Consider the following 18,197-nt stretch of genomic DNA (forward strand, 5'->3'; position numbering starts at 1 on the left):
TACAACAAATACTATGGCACATCATATAGCAGTTAGAAGCAACAGATGTATAAAAAGCAAAATAGATGGATCAGAAAACATAGTACTTAGGGAAAAAATAAAACTGAGGAAATACAATGCAACAACATGTACACATTTAAATGTTGTTCTGGTTTGCTAATGTTGCCATTATGCAAAATATCAGAAATGGATTGGCTTTTATAAAGGGGGTTTATATGGTTACACAGTTACAGTCTTACGGCCATAAAGTGTCCAAGGTAATGCATCAACAGTCAGGTACCTTCACTGAAGGATGGCCAATGGTGTCCGGAAAAACCTCTGTTAGCTGGGAAGGCACATGGCTGGCATCTGCTCTGGAATTCCGGTTTCAAAAGCACTTTCTCCCAGGATGTTCCTCTCTAGGCTGCAGCAGCAAGCTCCTTCTGTCTGAGCTCTTACATAGGGCTCTAGTAAACTAATCAAAGCCTATGCTGAATAGGTGGGGCCACACCTCCATGGAAATTATCGAATCAGCATTATCACCTATAGTTGGGTGGATCACATCTCCATGGAAACAACCTAATACAAAGGTTCCAACCTAACCAACACTAATACAGTCTGCCTCCACAAGACTGCATCAAAGATAATGGTGTTTGGGGGGCCATAATACATCCAAACTGGCACACATGTATTCAAAACAATGATAGCCATTTTGCAAAAATACATAGAGATATTCATTAAACACTGGAATGGCTGCCTACAGACAGGAGGGGAATGGAAAATGGTGTATGAGGATAAAGGAAAAAAAAATCCAAAAAGCACAGGTTTTTGCTGGAATGGAATATAATGCAGCTATTAACAGTAATGTAATTTAGCTATAGGGACTAACACATGTAAAGATGGTCAAGAAGTTTTTAAGTGAGAAAAGCAAGATACAGCATGGTATGCATCCCATGTCTGAATGTGCAAGTGCCTCAATGTATACATACATGTATATGTACAAGTACAAAAGAAAGTTTGGAAGAATACACAAAAAAAGTGATAATCTCAGGGATGGAATTGCAGAGAAAGAAGAATTTTACTTCTAAACTTTTTAGTTTTTTTATAATTTGCTTTAAGTTTGTAAAAAGAAAGCTTTACAAACTTCAGAGTTACACAGCTAGGTTCAAACACTAACTATACAATTTTAGGCAAGCTACTTGACCTCTCTTAGATGCCACATCTATTAAAAAGACAAAACTACTAATTCATGGGTTTATAAAAATTAAAGGAGATAACAAATGCAACACTCCTAGCACCCCACTTCAATATGTAAAAGCATGCAATTAAAATTAAGAATTTGTGATAACGAGAAATGTAACAGTAATTTGGAGAAGAAAAAATCATGGTAGACTGGAATAGTTTGGAAAATTTAAAGGAGGAGCTGGGACTTGAACTGAGCTTTTAAAAAAAATGGTAGAATATTATCATCAGGAAGTTAGGGGAAAAACATTACCAAAATAGAAGAAATTTTCAGAATAAATACACAAAAAGGAGAACGAGATATACAAAAGAAAAAATACACAAAAAGGAGAACGAGATATACAAAGGAAACATGTGGCCAAGTGCCTACTACAAAGTACACACAATAAATATCTGCTAAATAAATGAAAAAAGGAAGTATATTAGGGAATAATAAAAAAAAAAAAATAAGGCTGCTTAGGTAGGGTAGGGCCATATTTTAGAGATTCGTGAAATCAAAACAGAGGCTATTAGATTTAATATAGTTGCCGATGTAAAGCTTCTAGAGCTGGAGTTACCTGGGAAATGCCACATTTTAGGAAGATATGGTCTGGCATCACTAAGCCAGATTGACAGGATATAGAACAATTAATCAGTTGTAATGGGTATCACACACACGCGCACACACACACACACACACACAAGATATAACATATTACACATATCACAATATTATTTAAGTCTATAAAAGAGATGGGGAACTGAACAAAAAATGGAAGCTAATGAGAACAAAAATGTGACTGGTAAGTTAATGGATATAATACCAAACTGCCCTAGCAGATTGGTAGTTTGATATAATACCAAACTGCCCTAGTAATACAATCGGCATTTGTAGTTAAAAATTAAAACATACATAAATAAACACACTTTGAGTTTTATTTTGAACTACTTCTCAATAGCATTATATAGTAAGAGTTAATCTCATGCTAACTTACCTGATCCTCTTGAAATAAGATGTCTTTCTGAGCATTTATTCGTTTGAACAGATCCCCTCCTTCACAGTAATCCATCACTATGTAGAGAGCACCATTTTCTACAAAATATAAACATTACATTTTAAAACAATGTATACCAAAGCATACCTAAATTGAAGGTATTTAAAGTTTTGCTTTTAAAAAGCAGCTAAAAATAACATAAAACCATGTTCAAAAGAATTAAGGTGCAAAGCCAAGATATACCTGTCATACAGATTATACAACATCAGTTAACATGTAACACCATCACTAATGATTTCTAAAAAACTACACCATTCTGTTAAATAGTGGTATAACACTAACCTAAACATCTCTGGAATAAAATAGAATGCAGAGAAATACCCTTGATTTCATTCAAAAGACAAATTTCCTTCAATGTCAAGTATAAAATCATGTTTTTCACCAATTTGTTAGAGACAGGATATAGTTTATCTTAGTTTCTAAATGACTATCAATTTTTGGCTTTGTTTTATCCACTTAATTACTTATTAAACAACTACATTAATAGGTGCTGTGATGAACTCAGGATTCAACAGTGAATAAGATACTGTTTTTACCCTCTTGGGACTTTCTTTTATTTTAGTTTCTTTTAAAGTTGCATATAATCTGTGAACAAATACAAAGATGGGTCACTGCCCTATTCACCTTTATGCCCCAGTCCACAGTTAGAAAGGGACTTCCACACCTCTTACCTGTGGGTGGATATAAATAGGACACTTCTAACCATCCTCTCTCTCCATGCCTTACTCCTTATCAATAAAAGAAGATCAAGTAATATCACTTCTAACATTTAGAATTGCTTCTTACTAGTAACACTATCACAACTCAAAGGCCAGTTTTCCCAGTTCTCACTTCTTTTACTACCAATGCTCATGGCCTTTATATCCTTCCTTACATTCAGCAGTACTTATTTCTTGCCCCTTCTGGTGGTGTTCTTGTCACTTGTAATCCTCACATTCCATCTGATATACTGCTTCTAATGTACCATGGATTGGGAATCAATATGATCAAGCTAATTAAGAAGCTGTATGTCTCTTTATGATTGATATGGAAAGACTGCCCAAATATATTACAATGTGGGAAAAATAAAAGAAAAATCCCAGAGAAAAGGATAATCCACTATTTATTAATAATATGTACAGGATGTTACCATTTATGTAGTATAAGCCAAAAAACATAAAATTACATACAGTATGCTATCATTTATGTCTCCTTACTAATAATGCTTAAAATCATTCTGGACGGAAACACAAAACAGTGGTAATAGTGGTTAAGGCCAAGAAATGAAAATAAATAGGTCAAATTAGGAATAGGAGACAAACTTTTTGATATTTATTGTTTTGTAATTTTTGAACTTTGTACCATGTGCAAATATCAAAACATTAAGCTATCAAATAGAACTATCAAAAGATAAAAACAAAAAGTATGAGTGTGTTTGAGAGAGAGGAAACAGAGAAAGAGAGATGGAGATTAAACAGGACCTGAGAAAGGGATGAAGAAGCAATCCTAGAAGTAAAATGTTTGAGCTTTAGTACATGAACTCGGTAATGTTTTCTGCTGCTTAGCCATTTTCTGTTTATCCTTTGGGATAAATCCATACTTCAAATATAACATTAACAGAAAAGTCCTTTCTCCATGACAAAATACTAATCTGTTTGGCATTTCTTCATTCATTCAAACATCTGAGCACCAATTATATGCCAGGCACTTTGCACAAGATCTAGGGATACAGAATTATAAGACAGAATCCTTATCACTAAAGGGTTCAAACACTAATAGAGACAGAACCTCCAAAACAACAACAAACTAGAAACTGCCTGAAGTTAGGGCAAAATAACTGTAAGCCAAATGACCAAGCCTTAAAGCATGTCAGAGAATAACCAAGCATTTAATAGAAAATAGTAATGAGAATGTAAGATATGATCAGACAGCAAAGCATGCCCTGTTGGTTGGCTAACCCAAAGCTATTTCCCGCACTCTTCTCCATTAGCCTCTCCCTTCCTCTCTCACTTCAGAAGCTGAAAACAAACAAACAAACGAAACAGTATACTTTCCACCTCCCATCCTCCCCTACAGTTAGAAGTGGTCGTCTGACACGGTTTTGGCCAATAACTTGAGAAGAAATCTGGCTTCTGAGAACGCATTTACTTTTCTGATTAAAGGGACAGATTCAAACAAGAGCTGCTTCCCTTTTCTTTCTGCTTGGATGCAGACATGCGCGTGGAGCTTCTAGAGCCATCTTGGCACAAGGTAAAAAGCATTAGGCTGAAAAACTTACACTCTGAAGAGGAAGAATAGAAAGACAGAGTCTGGATCTTGTTAACATTGCTGAGCTAGCATATATGCCCTGAATTGTTATGAGGCTACTTACCTTTAGCCTGCTTGTTGTGTGAGATAATTAAATACCTTCCTCACATATCTTTGCTCACATAAGAATTATTGATCAGATTTCCTATTACCTGCATCAAAAGCAATCCAAATTTAGTCTCAAAAAAAAATCTTTCTTCAGGTAGGGGGAGCAGTTAGATTTTGGCAGCAGCAAAGGGGAGTAAGTAGAATGCCAATCTCTATCTTAGTATGTGAGAATGAAAGGTTTCCATTAAAGATACAAAAACCACTTAAGAAATAGTAAGAAACAAATTAGTCAAATTTAAGGAAAAAACATACAATGTAGGAAAATAAAGACAAAAATGAAAGCAATTTACAGACAATAGAAAACAGAGAATGATATATGAATAATGGAAATAGAGAAACTAAAAATGTATAGTACATATACACATATACCCAAATATAAGGTAACGCAAAGCAATGGCCCAATTCAGCAATGATTGATCAAAAATTTTTACCCTACTTGAATTCATAAACTGTTAGGAATGTAGATAAAATAGACAAGTAACTAATTATAATATTTAGTATTATAATTAATTACACATTTTCATTTTAAACCATATATATATGAAATATTTTCTACTCACTCTCATATTTCATGTAACAATTTTATTGAAACCATTCACATATATCTTCAATATCAATGGTATGCTTTGATTCATCTATCACAGTTTTTCCAGTTCATATGATCTTCATATTCCTTTTAAGTTAACTTAACGACAGCACTTTCTTTTTTTTTTCTTTTTTTTTTTGTTAACATTTTATTTAAATCAGTACAAGCACCATGCTTAACAAAAGACTGTCCAAAATAAACATGCAATATGAACTAGCAGAGACTGAAACCACAGCATAAGAATTTGTGCCAGTTGCTGATTTTGTTAAACAACAGAGAACTGTTAAAATTTACAAGATTGACCACTAAAGTTTCAAGCCTCTTGAATGAGATTATATAGGACTATATAAAAGAACTGTCCTGGCATGTTAGTGTTCTCAAACAATATTCAAATAATTACCATGTGTATGAACTATGTTCCAAAAGCAAGAAAACACAGTTTCTATCATGGCCCTAATGTAATTGTTTTAAATATTACAGGAACATGATCATTGATTTGAAACGTCAAATGGCATAATAGGAGACATCTTTCTCAAGAACATTCAACTTGGGAGCATTGGTTTTAAGTGACCTAGAAGATTGTTTACATTCTTCCAGAAATACAAATAAGATTTGACCAGAAATGTTTGAGACACTCCTTCACTTAAGTTGTAAAGGCTCAAATTCTATAAAGATTCCAGTATTATCAGTCTATTGAACAAACAGGGAAAGCAACCATACTAAGAATATTTGAATTGACAGATTACAAGTTACTCTCTACTTACACCAAATATCAGCATTTAAACTCTTATGAAAATATCTATTCATCACTAGTCCACTTTATGGATTAATGAATTGCTTGGTTTTTAAAAGTAGTCCAAACATTTTTTTAACTATGTCTTCCTTTCTGTCTATGCGTGGGGGATAAATGACCAAATTTAATTTGGCAATAAACTCCCTAACTAAATTTTTAGTTAAATGTCAGACCAGGATTCAGTTATGACTATGCCTGACTCCTGAAAATAGGAGATAAAAAGGGAGGGAAAAGTGCTGACAGACATTTTTGCTACAAAGATTATTTAGTAATGACAACAAAAAATTTAGCAACACCCTCAAACTATTTAACAGTATGTTTAACCGCATGAGGCATTTGGTGAACTTTTTAGAAACACACCATTCAAATGTATATTTTAGAAGTCAATTAAACAAAAACAGCCCATTGACCAACTCTATTCCTAAAATAATTGCTTCAATACCATAACAAAGTGAATACTATTCAAAACTCAGACATTTTGGAATTTCAGCATAGTAACCTGAGAATAGTTTTCTTCATATGTCATTTAAGTGGCCACAAAAAACATACTAAAACATACCATGATTACTAGTTGGTTTTATTTTGACAACATTAGATGCTATGCAGAACTTATGCAAGGCCAACAATTTCAAAACTAATGCTGATTTAGAAGACCATGAAGGAGGTTCCCAGGACCAAAATCTGCTGCCAAAAAGGAAAGATTAAGATTTAAGATTGAACGGGAATAGTCTGTACCAGAATGCTATGGAATGTTAAAACTGGAATTATGAAATCTGGAATTACTACTTGAGAGAAGGCAGGAAAAAAAAGATCATATGGGAAATACACTTGAAAGAACGATGCAAAATTTGGTCACATAAAAGGGAAAATTTAATAAAAACTTGAGAATATTTGAGAGCACAGTATTTCTAAGTCTCTCTTCAGGACATTTAATGGTATTCAGAGGGAGTAAAAGATTGTGCTGATTCCCTAATCTCAATCTTGCAACATACATGTTATTGAAGAAAATCAGACAAGCTCAATAAAATATGGTTTGTCACAGCAATCTGCCCATTAGGGAAGAGTGAACTAAGAATTCTATGTATGGCAGGTCAATATTATCTGATTATCTAGGATTATGGAAGACAGAGCTTTCAAATTAAAAAATACACACAAAAAAAACAACCCAAGACAAAACAAGGAATCTCATTTAAAAATACATTTTACAACACTAGTTTTTCTTATTGCTGTGAACCAGGGGAAACAAAGTTTTAATTCCTCATTCAAAAACATTAAAAACACTCTCATTGTCTTTCATTACATTTGTATTTCTACAGAATTCTAAATGAGCAAGCTATTCTCCAATATCAAAATATCTGTTTAAAGAATTCAAAAACTTCCTGGGTGAAATTCTCTCTCTGGAAATTACTGGAATCAAGACTCTTTTCTATTCATTTAAAAAAAACAAGTATCTGCTCTACCAACTTTCTCATCTCTAACTTTCTATTGCTTCTTGATTTCTAGATTAATGACACCAAACAGTAAGTTACAAGTGTTGGGAAGAGAAGATGCTCTATTCAATACTGTGAAAATTCCAACTGTATTCCTCTATATTCAAGTTGGCATGGAAATCTTAAAAAGGACACAAAGAACACATGAATGGAAAATATATCAACATAAAAAAAAGTCTCTTCTAGTCCTGAAATGACTAAGATATTCTTAATATAAGACTTCACTCACCAAATTAGTCTCTACATAGAGTCTCTAAGGGGACAGCACTTTTTCTGCATGGGTTGTCACTGGAATTTTTCCCCATGCCCCAATTTCCATATTCATAATATTGGGACTTCTTAAATACCACCTTGTAGGCCTTAAATGCATGACTGCTGCAATATAACCATACTGTCCTTTAAGTGACCTTTAGAAAGCTTACTTACAATGGTATTTAATACCTCCAATTATGACATCATTACCAAATTTCTTTGATGTCCCCTTTTTTTAAACTGCTTCTGCCTAAACACCTCTAAAGCCTCTAAAACTAACACTCAGTGAAGACTTCCCCAGAAGCATTTTCTTATTTAATGTATTTAAAAATGCTTGAGAATACGCCCTGAAATGAGGAGATTTCATAAGGAAGAATTACTTCACAAGGTAAGGCAACTTGCTGGCAAATAATCTGGGGGAAATTTTACCTTATATTAAGGTATATATGGATTTTTTTTTTTAATGAAATAAAAACTTCCCTGCAACAAAGAAAAAACAGAATCTGCAGATAGAAAGGGTCAAAATGTTCCAAAGGAAATCAAGTGAGAATTATTACTTCTAAATCACATTTTGGTACATTTCAATTAAAAAAAAAAGTCTTTTGGCTATCAAGGGAAGATGAAGCAAACTTATCATCATAGATTCAAACTTTTTTAAAGAAACATTCAATACCAGAAGACAAAATGGGCTTCTATGAGGAAATAGGTTATCATCTGTGGTTTCATCACCTTTTACAAAGGCATCCTTTAGATACTCTCAGAAATGCAAATATTAATTGAATTGAGGAAATATAGCATCCACAAGTTCTTCATGGGGAAAAAAAAAAAAAAAAAACATAAAATTCAGCCAACCAAGAGATGAATTCAGATAATTTAGGAATGGGGAAGCTAAGATATAAAAGAACTAAAAATAACAATTGAATCTGTTTAATACAGAACCAAGGCTAAACAACTCTAAGAATTATGGTTTCAGAACAAAAAATATTTTTACCATGTCAGGGTTAACAAAAATAATTCAGTGGGATGAACTGTAAATACATTAACTTCTTCATCTTTTATGGCAGACATTCAAAATAATGTCAAAGTTGGCAATTTTTTGAACCAACTTGCTTATTTTTAAAAATGGACTAAATTCATGTTGGCCACCTCCTAATATGCACAGAAATGCACTCAAGCTTGGGGAGGTTGGCAATCTCTTCTTTATACTTTTCTTCATTACAGACAAGGTATTTTATAATTCAAATATATATTTGTTGTATTCTAAAGGGGGCTATATTTTTGCAAAAAAAATACTTTAGCTCCCCAATTTTAAGTTCATCTGATGTTTCCTTATGCCACTCCAAAGTGTCTTTGTTTAACAAATGACACTGCAATTCAACAACAAATACATAATAAAATATGTCAAAATAAAAAATGGGAAATTAAACCAAGCATTCATAGTTTTATTTAATTGAAAATATTCCACATATTTAGAAATATCCACATATTTGACTCTGGGGAGATGTGAGAGACTAACAAAAGGGTGCAGAAGAGGTTTGGAAGCAAGAATGATTCCAGCGGAAATACAACTACGGCAGAACATGGATCATTAGAGGAACCAGCAATGACGGGTGATGAAGAAATACAATATGGCAAAGAAGGATCAAATTCAGGATACAGAAGGAATAAACTTGGTTTGGAGGAAACAAACCAAGATTTATGTGGCTTTTGATCAAATGTCAAAGTACAGGATACACACAATAAGTAAGTGAACCCACAAGCAACTGAAATATTTTAGTTGATTCCCAGATGACATTCCCAATGACATTTCCACACTTATCACTGGAAAGAAAAAACATTGAAAAATGAAAGAGACTTTATAAATCACTTTGCCCTTCACCAATCAGCATCTAACCTTGCTATGCTCATGTGGTAAAAAATAATGCTTTAAGGCATAAACCTCTTAGAACTGTAGAAAAAATGGAAAAATGATTTTTTAGAAAATGTTTCCTCCTAAATAGATTTGAAATATTATACTACATAGCTACATACTGAAATAGTTACTTCATAAAGAATTGTGCTTGGATTATACTTCTATCTTTTTAGATGTAAATGTACTGGATCATCCTAGTGATGTAATAAAATAATAACAGTATTAATAAAAAAAAATGGACTAAATTATTCTAATCATTCCAGGGACTAATTAAATATTTGGGCTTTCAGGTTCCCAAAAGCTCTGTGAGAAAATAAAGAGAAATCCAAATGTCTACACAGAATAAAATGAGAAGTTCTTCAGGTAAGGGAGAAATAAGGACAGTGACCAAAGATACAGAATTACCAAATAAAGTTACACCATACAGGAGGCGGGGCAAGATGGCAGACTGGTGAGCTGTATGTTTTAGTTACTCCTCCAGGAAAGTAGGTAGAAAGCCAGGAACTGCGTGGACTGGACACCACAGAGCAATCTGACTTTGGGCATACTTCATACAACACTCATGAAAACGTGGAACTGATGAGATCAGCGAAATCTGTAAGTTTTTGCGGCCAGGGGACCCGCGCCCCTCCATGCCAGGCTCAGTCCCGTGGGAGGAGGGGCTGTCAGCTCCGGGAAGGAGAAGGGAGAACTGCAGTGGCAGCCCTTATCGGAAACTCATTCTACTGATCCAAACTCCAACCATAGATAGACTGAGACCAGACACCAGAGAATCTGAGAGCAGCCAGCCCAGCAGAAAGGAGACAGGCATAGAGAAAAAAAACAACACGAAAAACTCCAAAATAAAAGCGGAGGATTTTTGGAGTTCTGGTGAACATAGAAAGGAGAAGGGCAGAGCTCAGGCCCGAGCTCAGGCCCTGAGGCGCATATGCAAATCCCGAAGAAAAGCTGATCTCTCTGCCCTGTGGACCTTTCCTTAATGGCCCTGGTTGCTTTGTCTCTTAGCATTTCAATAACCCATTAGATCTCTGAGGAGGGCCCTTTTTTTTTTTTTTTTTTTTTTTAATCCTTTTTTCTTTTTCTAAAACAATTACTCTAAGAAGCCCAATACAGAAAGCTTCAAAGACTTGCAATTTGGGCAGGTCAAGTCAAGAGCAGAACTAGGAAAGCTCTGAGACAAAACGCAATAATCCAGTGACTGAGAAAATTCACTAAACACCACAACTTCCCAAGAAAAGGGGGGTGTCCGCTCACAGCCACCATCCTGGTGGACAGGAAACACTCCTGCCCATCGCCAGCCCCATAGCCCAGAACTGCCCCAGACAACCCAGTGTGACGGAAGTGCTTCAAATAACAGGCACACACCACAAAACTGGGCGTGGACATTAGCCTTCCCTGCAACCTCAGCTGATTGTCCCAGAGTTGGGAAGGTAGAGCAGTGTGAATTAACAAAGCCCCATTCAGCCATCATTTCAGCAGACTGGGAGCCTCCCTACACAGCCCAGCAGCCCAGAACTGCCCTGGGGGGACGGCACTCACCTGTGACATAGCACAGTCATCCCTCAACAGAGGACCCGGGGTGCACGGCCTGGAAGAGGGGCCCACTTGCAAGTCTCAGGAGCCATACGCCAATACCAAGGACTTGTGGGTCAGTGGCAGAGACAAACTGTGGCAGGAGTGAACTGAAGGATAAGACTATTGCAGCAGCTTTAAAACTCTAGGATCACCAGGGAGATTTGATTGTTAGAGCCACCCCCCCCTCCCGGACTGCCCAGAAACACGCCCCATATACAGGGCAGGCAACAACAACTACACGCGCAAGCTTGGCACACCAATTGGACCCCACAAGACTCACTCCCCCACTCACCAAAAAGGCTAAGCAGGGGAGAACTGGCTTGTGGAGAACAGGTGGCTCGTGGATGCCACTAGCTGGTTAGTTAGAGAAAGTGTACTCCACGAAGCTGTAGATCTGATAAATTAGAGATAAGGACTTCAATTGGTCTACAAATCCTAAAAGAACCCTATCAAGTTCAGCAAATGCCACGAGGCCAAAAACAACAGAAAATTATAAAGCATATGAAAAAACCAGACGATATGGATAACCCAAGCCCAAGCACCCAAATCAAAAGACCAGAAGAGACACAGCACCTAGAGCAGCTACTCAAAGAACTAAAGATGAACAATGAGACCATAGTACGGGAGACAAAGGAAATCAAGAAGACCCTAGAAGAGCATAAAGAAGACATTGCAAGACTAAATAAAAAAAATGGATGCTCTTATGGAAATTAAAGAAACTGCTGACCAAATTAAAAAGATTCTGGACACTCATAGTACAAGACTAGAGGAAGCTGAACAACGAATCAGTGACCTCGAAGATGACAAAAGGGAAAATGAAAGCATAAAAGAAAGAATGTGGAAAAAAATTGAAAAAATCGAAATGGACCTCAGGGATATGATAGATGATATGAAACGTCCAAATATAAGACTCATTGGTGTCCCAGAAGAGGAAGAAAAGGGTAAAGGTCTAGGAAGAGTATTCAAAGAAATTGTTGGGGAAAACTTCCCAAATCTTCTAAACAACATAAATACACAAATCATAAATGCTCAGCGAACCCCAAATAGAATAAATCCAAATAAACCCACTCCGAGACATATAGTGATCACACTGTCAACCACAGAAGAGAAGGAGCAAGTTCTGAAAGCAGCAAGAGAAAAGCAATTCACCACATACAAAGGAAACAGCATAAGACTAAGTAGTGACTACTCAGCAGCCACCATGGAGGCAAGAAGGCAGTGGCACGATATATTTAAAATTCTGAGTGAGAAAAATTTCCAGCCAAGAATACTTTATCCAGCAAAGCTCTCCTTCAAATTTGAGGGAGAGCTTAAATTTTTCACAAACAAACAAATGCTGAGAGAATTTGCTAACAAGAGCCCTGCCCTACTGGAGATACTAAAGGGAGCCCTACAGACAGAGAAACAAAGAAAGGACAGAGAGACTTGGAGAAAGGTTCAGTACTAAAGAGATTCGGTATGGGTACAATAAAGGATATTAATAGAGAGAGGGGAAAAATATGACAAACATAAACCAAAGGATAAGATGGCTGATTCAAGAAATGCCTTCACGGTTATAACGTTGAATGTAAATGGATTAAACTCCCCAATTAAAAGATAAAGATTCGCAGAATGGATCAAAAAAAATGAACCATCAATATGCTGCATACAAGAGACTCATCTTAGACACAGGGACACAAAGAAACTGAAAGTGAAAGGATGGAAAAAAATATTTCATGCAAGCTACAGCCAAAAGAAAGCAGGTGTAGCAATATTAATCTCAGATAAAATAGACTTCAAATGCAGGGATGTTTTGAGAGACAAAGAAAGCCACTACATACTAATAAAAGGGGCAATTCAGCAAGAAGAAATAACAATCATAAATGTCTATGCACCCAATCAAGGTGCCACAAAATACATGAGAGAAACACTGGCAAAACTAAAGGAAGCAATTGATGTTTCCACAATAATTGTGGGAGACTTCAACACATCACTCTCTCCTACAGATAGATCAACCAGACAGAAGACCAATAAGGAAATTGAAAACCTAAACAATCTGATAAATGAATTAGATTTAACAGACATATACAGGACATTACATCCCAAATCACCAGGATACACATACTTTTCTAGTGCTCACGGAACTTTCTCCAGAATAGATCATATGCTGGGACATAAAACAAGCCTCAATAAATTTAAAAAGATTGAAATTATTCAAAGCACATTCTCTGACCACAATGGAATACAATTAGAAGTCAATAACCATCAGAGACTTAGAAAATTCACAAATACCTGGAGGTTAAACAACACACTCCTAAACAATCAGTGGGTTAAAGAAGAAATAGCAAGAGAAATTACTAAATATATAGAGACAAATGAAAATGAGAACACAACATACCAAAATCTATGGGATGCAGCAAAAGCAGTGCTAAGGGGGAAATTTATAGCACTAAACGCATATATTAAAAAGGAAGAAAGAGCCAAAATCAAAGAACTAATGGATCAACTGAAGAAGCTAGAAAATGAACAGCAAACCAATCCTAAACCAAGTAGCAGAAAAGAAATAACAAGGATTAAAGCAGAAATAAATGACATAGAGAACAAAAAAACAATAGAGAGGATAAATATCACCAAAACTTGGTTCTTTGAGAAGATCAACAAGATTGACAAGCCCCTAGCTAGACTGACAAAATCAAAAACAGAGAAGACCCATATAAACAAAATAATGAATGGAAAAGGTGACATAACTGCAGATCCTGAAGAAATTAAAAAAATTATAAGAGGATACTATGAACAACTGTATGGCAACAAACTGGATAATGTAGAGGAAATGGACAATTTCCTGGAAACATATGAACAACCTAGCCTGACCAGAGAAGAAATAGAAGACCTCAACCAACCCATCACAAGCAAATTCATCAAAAATCTTCCCACAAATAAATGCCCAGGGCCAGATGGCTTCACAGGGGAATTCTACCAAACTTTCCAGAAAGAACTGACACCAATCTTACTCAAACTCTTTCAAAACACTGAAGAAAATGGAACACTACCTAACTCATTTTATGAAGCTAACATCAAGCTAATACCAAAACCAGGCAAAGATGCTACAAAAAAGGAAAACTACCGGCCAATCTCCCTAATGAATATAGATGCAAAAATCCTCAACAAAATACTTGCAAATCGAATCCAAAGACACATTAAAAAAATCATACACCATGACCAAGTGGGGTTTATTCCAGGCATGCAAGGATGGTTCAACATAAGAAAAACAATCAAAGTATTACAACACATTAACAAGTCAAAAGGGAAAAATCAATTGATCATCTCAACAGATGCTGAAAAAGCATTCGACAAAATCCAACATCCCTTTTTGATAAAAACACTTCAAAAGGTAGGAATTGAAGGAAACTTCCCCAACATGATAAAGAGCATATATGAAAAACCCACAGCCAGCATAGTACTCAATGGTGAGAGACTGAAAGCCTTCCCTCTAAGATCAGGAACAAGACAAGGATGCCCGCTGTCACCACTGTTATTCAACATTGTGCTGGAAGTGCTAGCCAGGGCAATCCGGCAAGACAAAGAAATAAAAGGCATCCAAATTGGAAAAGAAGAAGTAAAACTGTCATTGTTTGCAGATGATATGATCTTATATCTAGAAAACCCTGAGAAATCGACGATACACCTACTAGAGCTAATAAACAAATTTAGCAAAGTAGCGGGATACAAGATTAATGCACATAAGTCAGTAATGTTTCTATATGCTAGAAATGAACAAACTGAAGAGACACTCAAGAAAAAGATACCATTTTCAATAGCAACTAAAAAAATCAAGTACCTAGGAATAAACTTAACCAAAGATGTAAAAGACCTACACAAAGAAAAGTACATAACTCTACTAAAAGAAATAGAAGGGGACCTTAAAAGATGGAAAAATATTCCATGTTCATGGATAGGAAGGCTAAATGTCATTAAGATGTCAATTCTACCCAAACTCATCTACAGATTCAATGCAATCCCAATCAAAATTCCAACAACCTACTTTGCAGACTTGGAAAAGCTACTTATCAAATTTATTTGGAAAGGGAAGATGCCTCGAATTGCTAAAGACACTCTAAAAAAGAAAAACGAAGTGGGAGGACTTACACTCCCTGACTTTGAAGCTTATTATAAAGCCACAGCTGCCAAAACAGCATGGTACTGGCACAAAGATAGACATATAGATCAATGGAATCGAATTGAGAATTCGGAGAAAGAACCTCAGATCTATGGCCGACTGATCTTTGATAAGGCCCCCAAAGTCACTGAACTGAGTCATAATGGTCTTTTCAACAAATGGGGCTGGGAGAGTTGTATATCCATATCCAAAAGAATGAAAGAGGACCCCTACCTCACCCCCTACACAAAAATTAACTCAAAATGGACCAAAGATCTCAATATAAAAGAAAGTACCATAAAACTCCTAGAAGATAATGTAGGAAAACATCTTCAAGACCTTGTATTAGGCGGCCACTTCCTAGACTTTACACCCAAAGCACAAGCAACAGAAGAGAAAATAGATAAATGGGAACTCCTCAAGCTTAGAAGTTTCTGCACCTCAAAGGAATTTCTCAAAAACGTAAAGAGGCAGCCAACTCAATGGGAAAAAATTTTTGGAAACCATGTATCTGACAAAAGACTGATATCTTGCATATATAAAGAAATCCTACAACTCAATGACAATAGTACAGACGGCCCAATTATAAAATGGGCAAAAGATATGAAAAGACAGTTCTCTGAAGAGGAAATACAAATGGCCAAGAAACACATGAAAAAATGTTCAGCTTCACTAGCTATTAGAGAGATGCAAATTAAGACCACAATGAGATACCATCTCACACCAATTAGAATGGCTGCCGTTAAACAAACAGGAAACTACAAATGCTGGAGGGGATGTGGAGAAACTGGAACTCTTATTCATTGTTGGTGGGACTGTATAATGGTTCAGCCACTCTGGAAGTCAGTCTGGCAGTTCCTTAGAAAACTAGATATAGAGTTACCATTCGATCCAGCGATTGCACTTCTCAGTATATACCCGGAAGATCGGAAAGCAGTGACACGAACAGATATCTGCACGCCAATGTTCATAGCAGCATTATTCACAATTGCCAAGAGATGGAAACAACCCAAATGTCCTTCAACAGATGAGTGGATAAATAAAATGTGGTATATTCACACTATGGAATACTACGCGGCAGTAAGAAGGAACGATCTCGTGAAACATATGACAACATGGATGAACCTTGAAGACATAATGCTGAGAGAAATAAGCCAGGCACAAAAAGAGAAATATTATATGCTATCACTAATGTGAACTTTGAAAAATGTAAAACAAATGGTTTATAATGTAGAATGTAGGGGAACTAGCAGTAGAGAGCAATTAAGGAAGGGGGAACAATAATCCAAGAAGAACAGATAAGCTATTTAACGTTCTGGGGATGCCCAGGAATGACTATAGTCTGTTAATTTCTGATGGATATAGTAGGAGCAAGTTCACAGAAATGTTGCTATATTAGGTAACTTTCTTGGGGTAAAGTAGGAACATGTTGGAAGTTAAGCAGTTATCTTAGGTTAGTTGTCTTTTTCTTACTCCCTTGTTATGGTCTCTTTGAAATGTTCTTTTATTGTATGTTTGTTTTCTTTTTAACTTTTTTCTTCATACAGTTGATTTAAAAAAGAAGGGAAAGTTAAAAAAAAAAAAAAAAGAAAAACAAGGAAAAAAAAAAGATGTAGTGCCCCCTTGAGGAGCCTGTGGAGAATGCAGGGGTATTCGCCTACCCCACCTCCATGGTTGCTAACATGACCACAGACATAGGGGACTGGTTGTTTGATGGGTTGAGCCCTCTACCACAGGATTTACCCTTGGTAAGACGGTTGCTGCAAAGGAGAGGCTAGGCCTCCCTATAATTGTGCCTAAGAGCCTCCTCCCGAACGCCTCTTTGTTGCTCAGATGTGGCCCTGTCTCTCTAGCTAAGCCAACTTGAAAGGTGAAATCACTGCCCTCCCCCCTACGTGGGATCAGACACCCAGGGGAGTGAATGTCCCTGGCAACGTGGAATATGACTCCCGAGGAGGAATGTAGACCTGGCATCGTGGGACAGAGAACATCTTCTTGACCAAAAGGGGGATGTGAAAGGAAATGAAATAAGCTTCAGTGGCAGAGAGATTCCAAAAGGAGCCGAGAGGTCACTCTGGTGGGCACTCTTATGCACACTTTAGACAACCCTTTTTAGGTTCTAAAGAATTGGGGTAGCTGGTGGTGGATACCTGAAATTATCAAACTACAACCCAGAACCCATGAATCTTGAAAACAGTTGTATAAAAATGTAGCTTATGAGGGGTGACAATGGGATTGGGAAAGCCATAAGGACCACACTCCACTTTGTCTAGTTTATGGATGGATGAGTAGGAAAATAGGGGAAGGAAACAAACAGACAAAGGTACCCAGTGTTCTTTTTTACTTCAATTGTTCTTTTTCACTCTAATTATTATTCTTGTTATTTTTGTGTGTGTGCTAATGAAGGTGTCAGGGATTGATTTAGGTGATGAATGTACAACTATGTAATGGTACTGTAAACAATCGAAAGTACGATTTGTTTTGTATGACTGCGTGGTATGTGAATATATCTCAATAAAATGAAGATTAAAAAAAAAAAAAATTACACCATACAAATTTTAGAATGAACTTATATCCTAGGTTTGGAAAGCCTGTGAGTCACAGGAACACCTATTCCCTTTACCCTAACAATTCCACTTCTACAGAGATACTACTCAAGTATATAGACAGCTGTGTAAGAATGTTCAGTGCAACATTATCTGCAATAGGGAAAAACTAAAAATCACCTAAGCGTCCATAATAGAAAACTGGCTAAGCACACTGTGATAGGCCCATATAATGCATACAATGGGATACACTGCAGCT

General features: G+C 36.2%; 1 protein-coding gene across 18 annotated transcripts in view; it reads right to left on the reverse strand.

The window, feature by feature from the left end:
• The window catches only part of NEK1 (NIMA related kinase 1), a 351,041-nt gene that overhangs the window by 315,824 nt on the left and 17,020 nt on the right, over positions 1-18,197 (reverse strand). For 17 of the 18 annotated variants that reach the window (XR_005215994.1, XR_005215995.1, XR_005215996.1 and 14 more), the window contains one exon: positions 2,196-2,293. Coding sequence is in view for 15 of the 18 variants with exons in the window: in XM_037830995.1 (XP_037686923.1) it covers positions 2,196-2,293 (98 nt within the window). In the remaining 3 variants the exon portion in view is untranslated. Of the gene's footprint in view, positions 1-2,195; positions 2,294-4,605; positions 4,844-18,197 lie in introns of those variants that run through there. The other variant, XM_037830994.1, reaches the window with a different exon arrangement.

This window comes from Choloepus didactylus, chromosome 3 (assembly GCF_015220235.1).
Source record: "Choloepus didactylus isolate mChoDid1 chromosome 3, mChoDid1.pri, whole genome shotgun sequence".
Taxonomy (NCBI): Eukaryota; Metazoa; Chordata; class Mammalia; order Pilosa; family Megalonychidae; genus Choloepus; species Choloepus didactylus.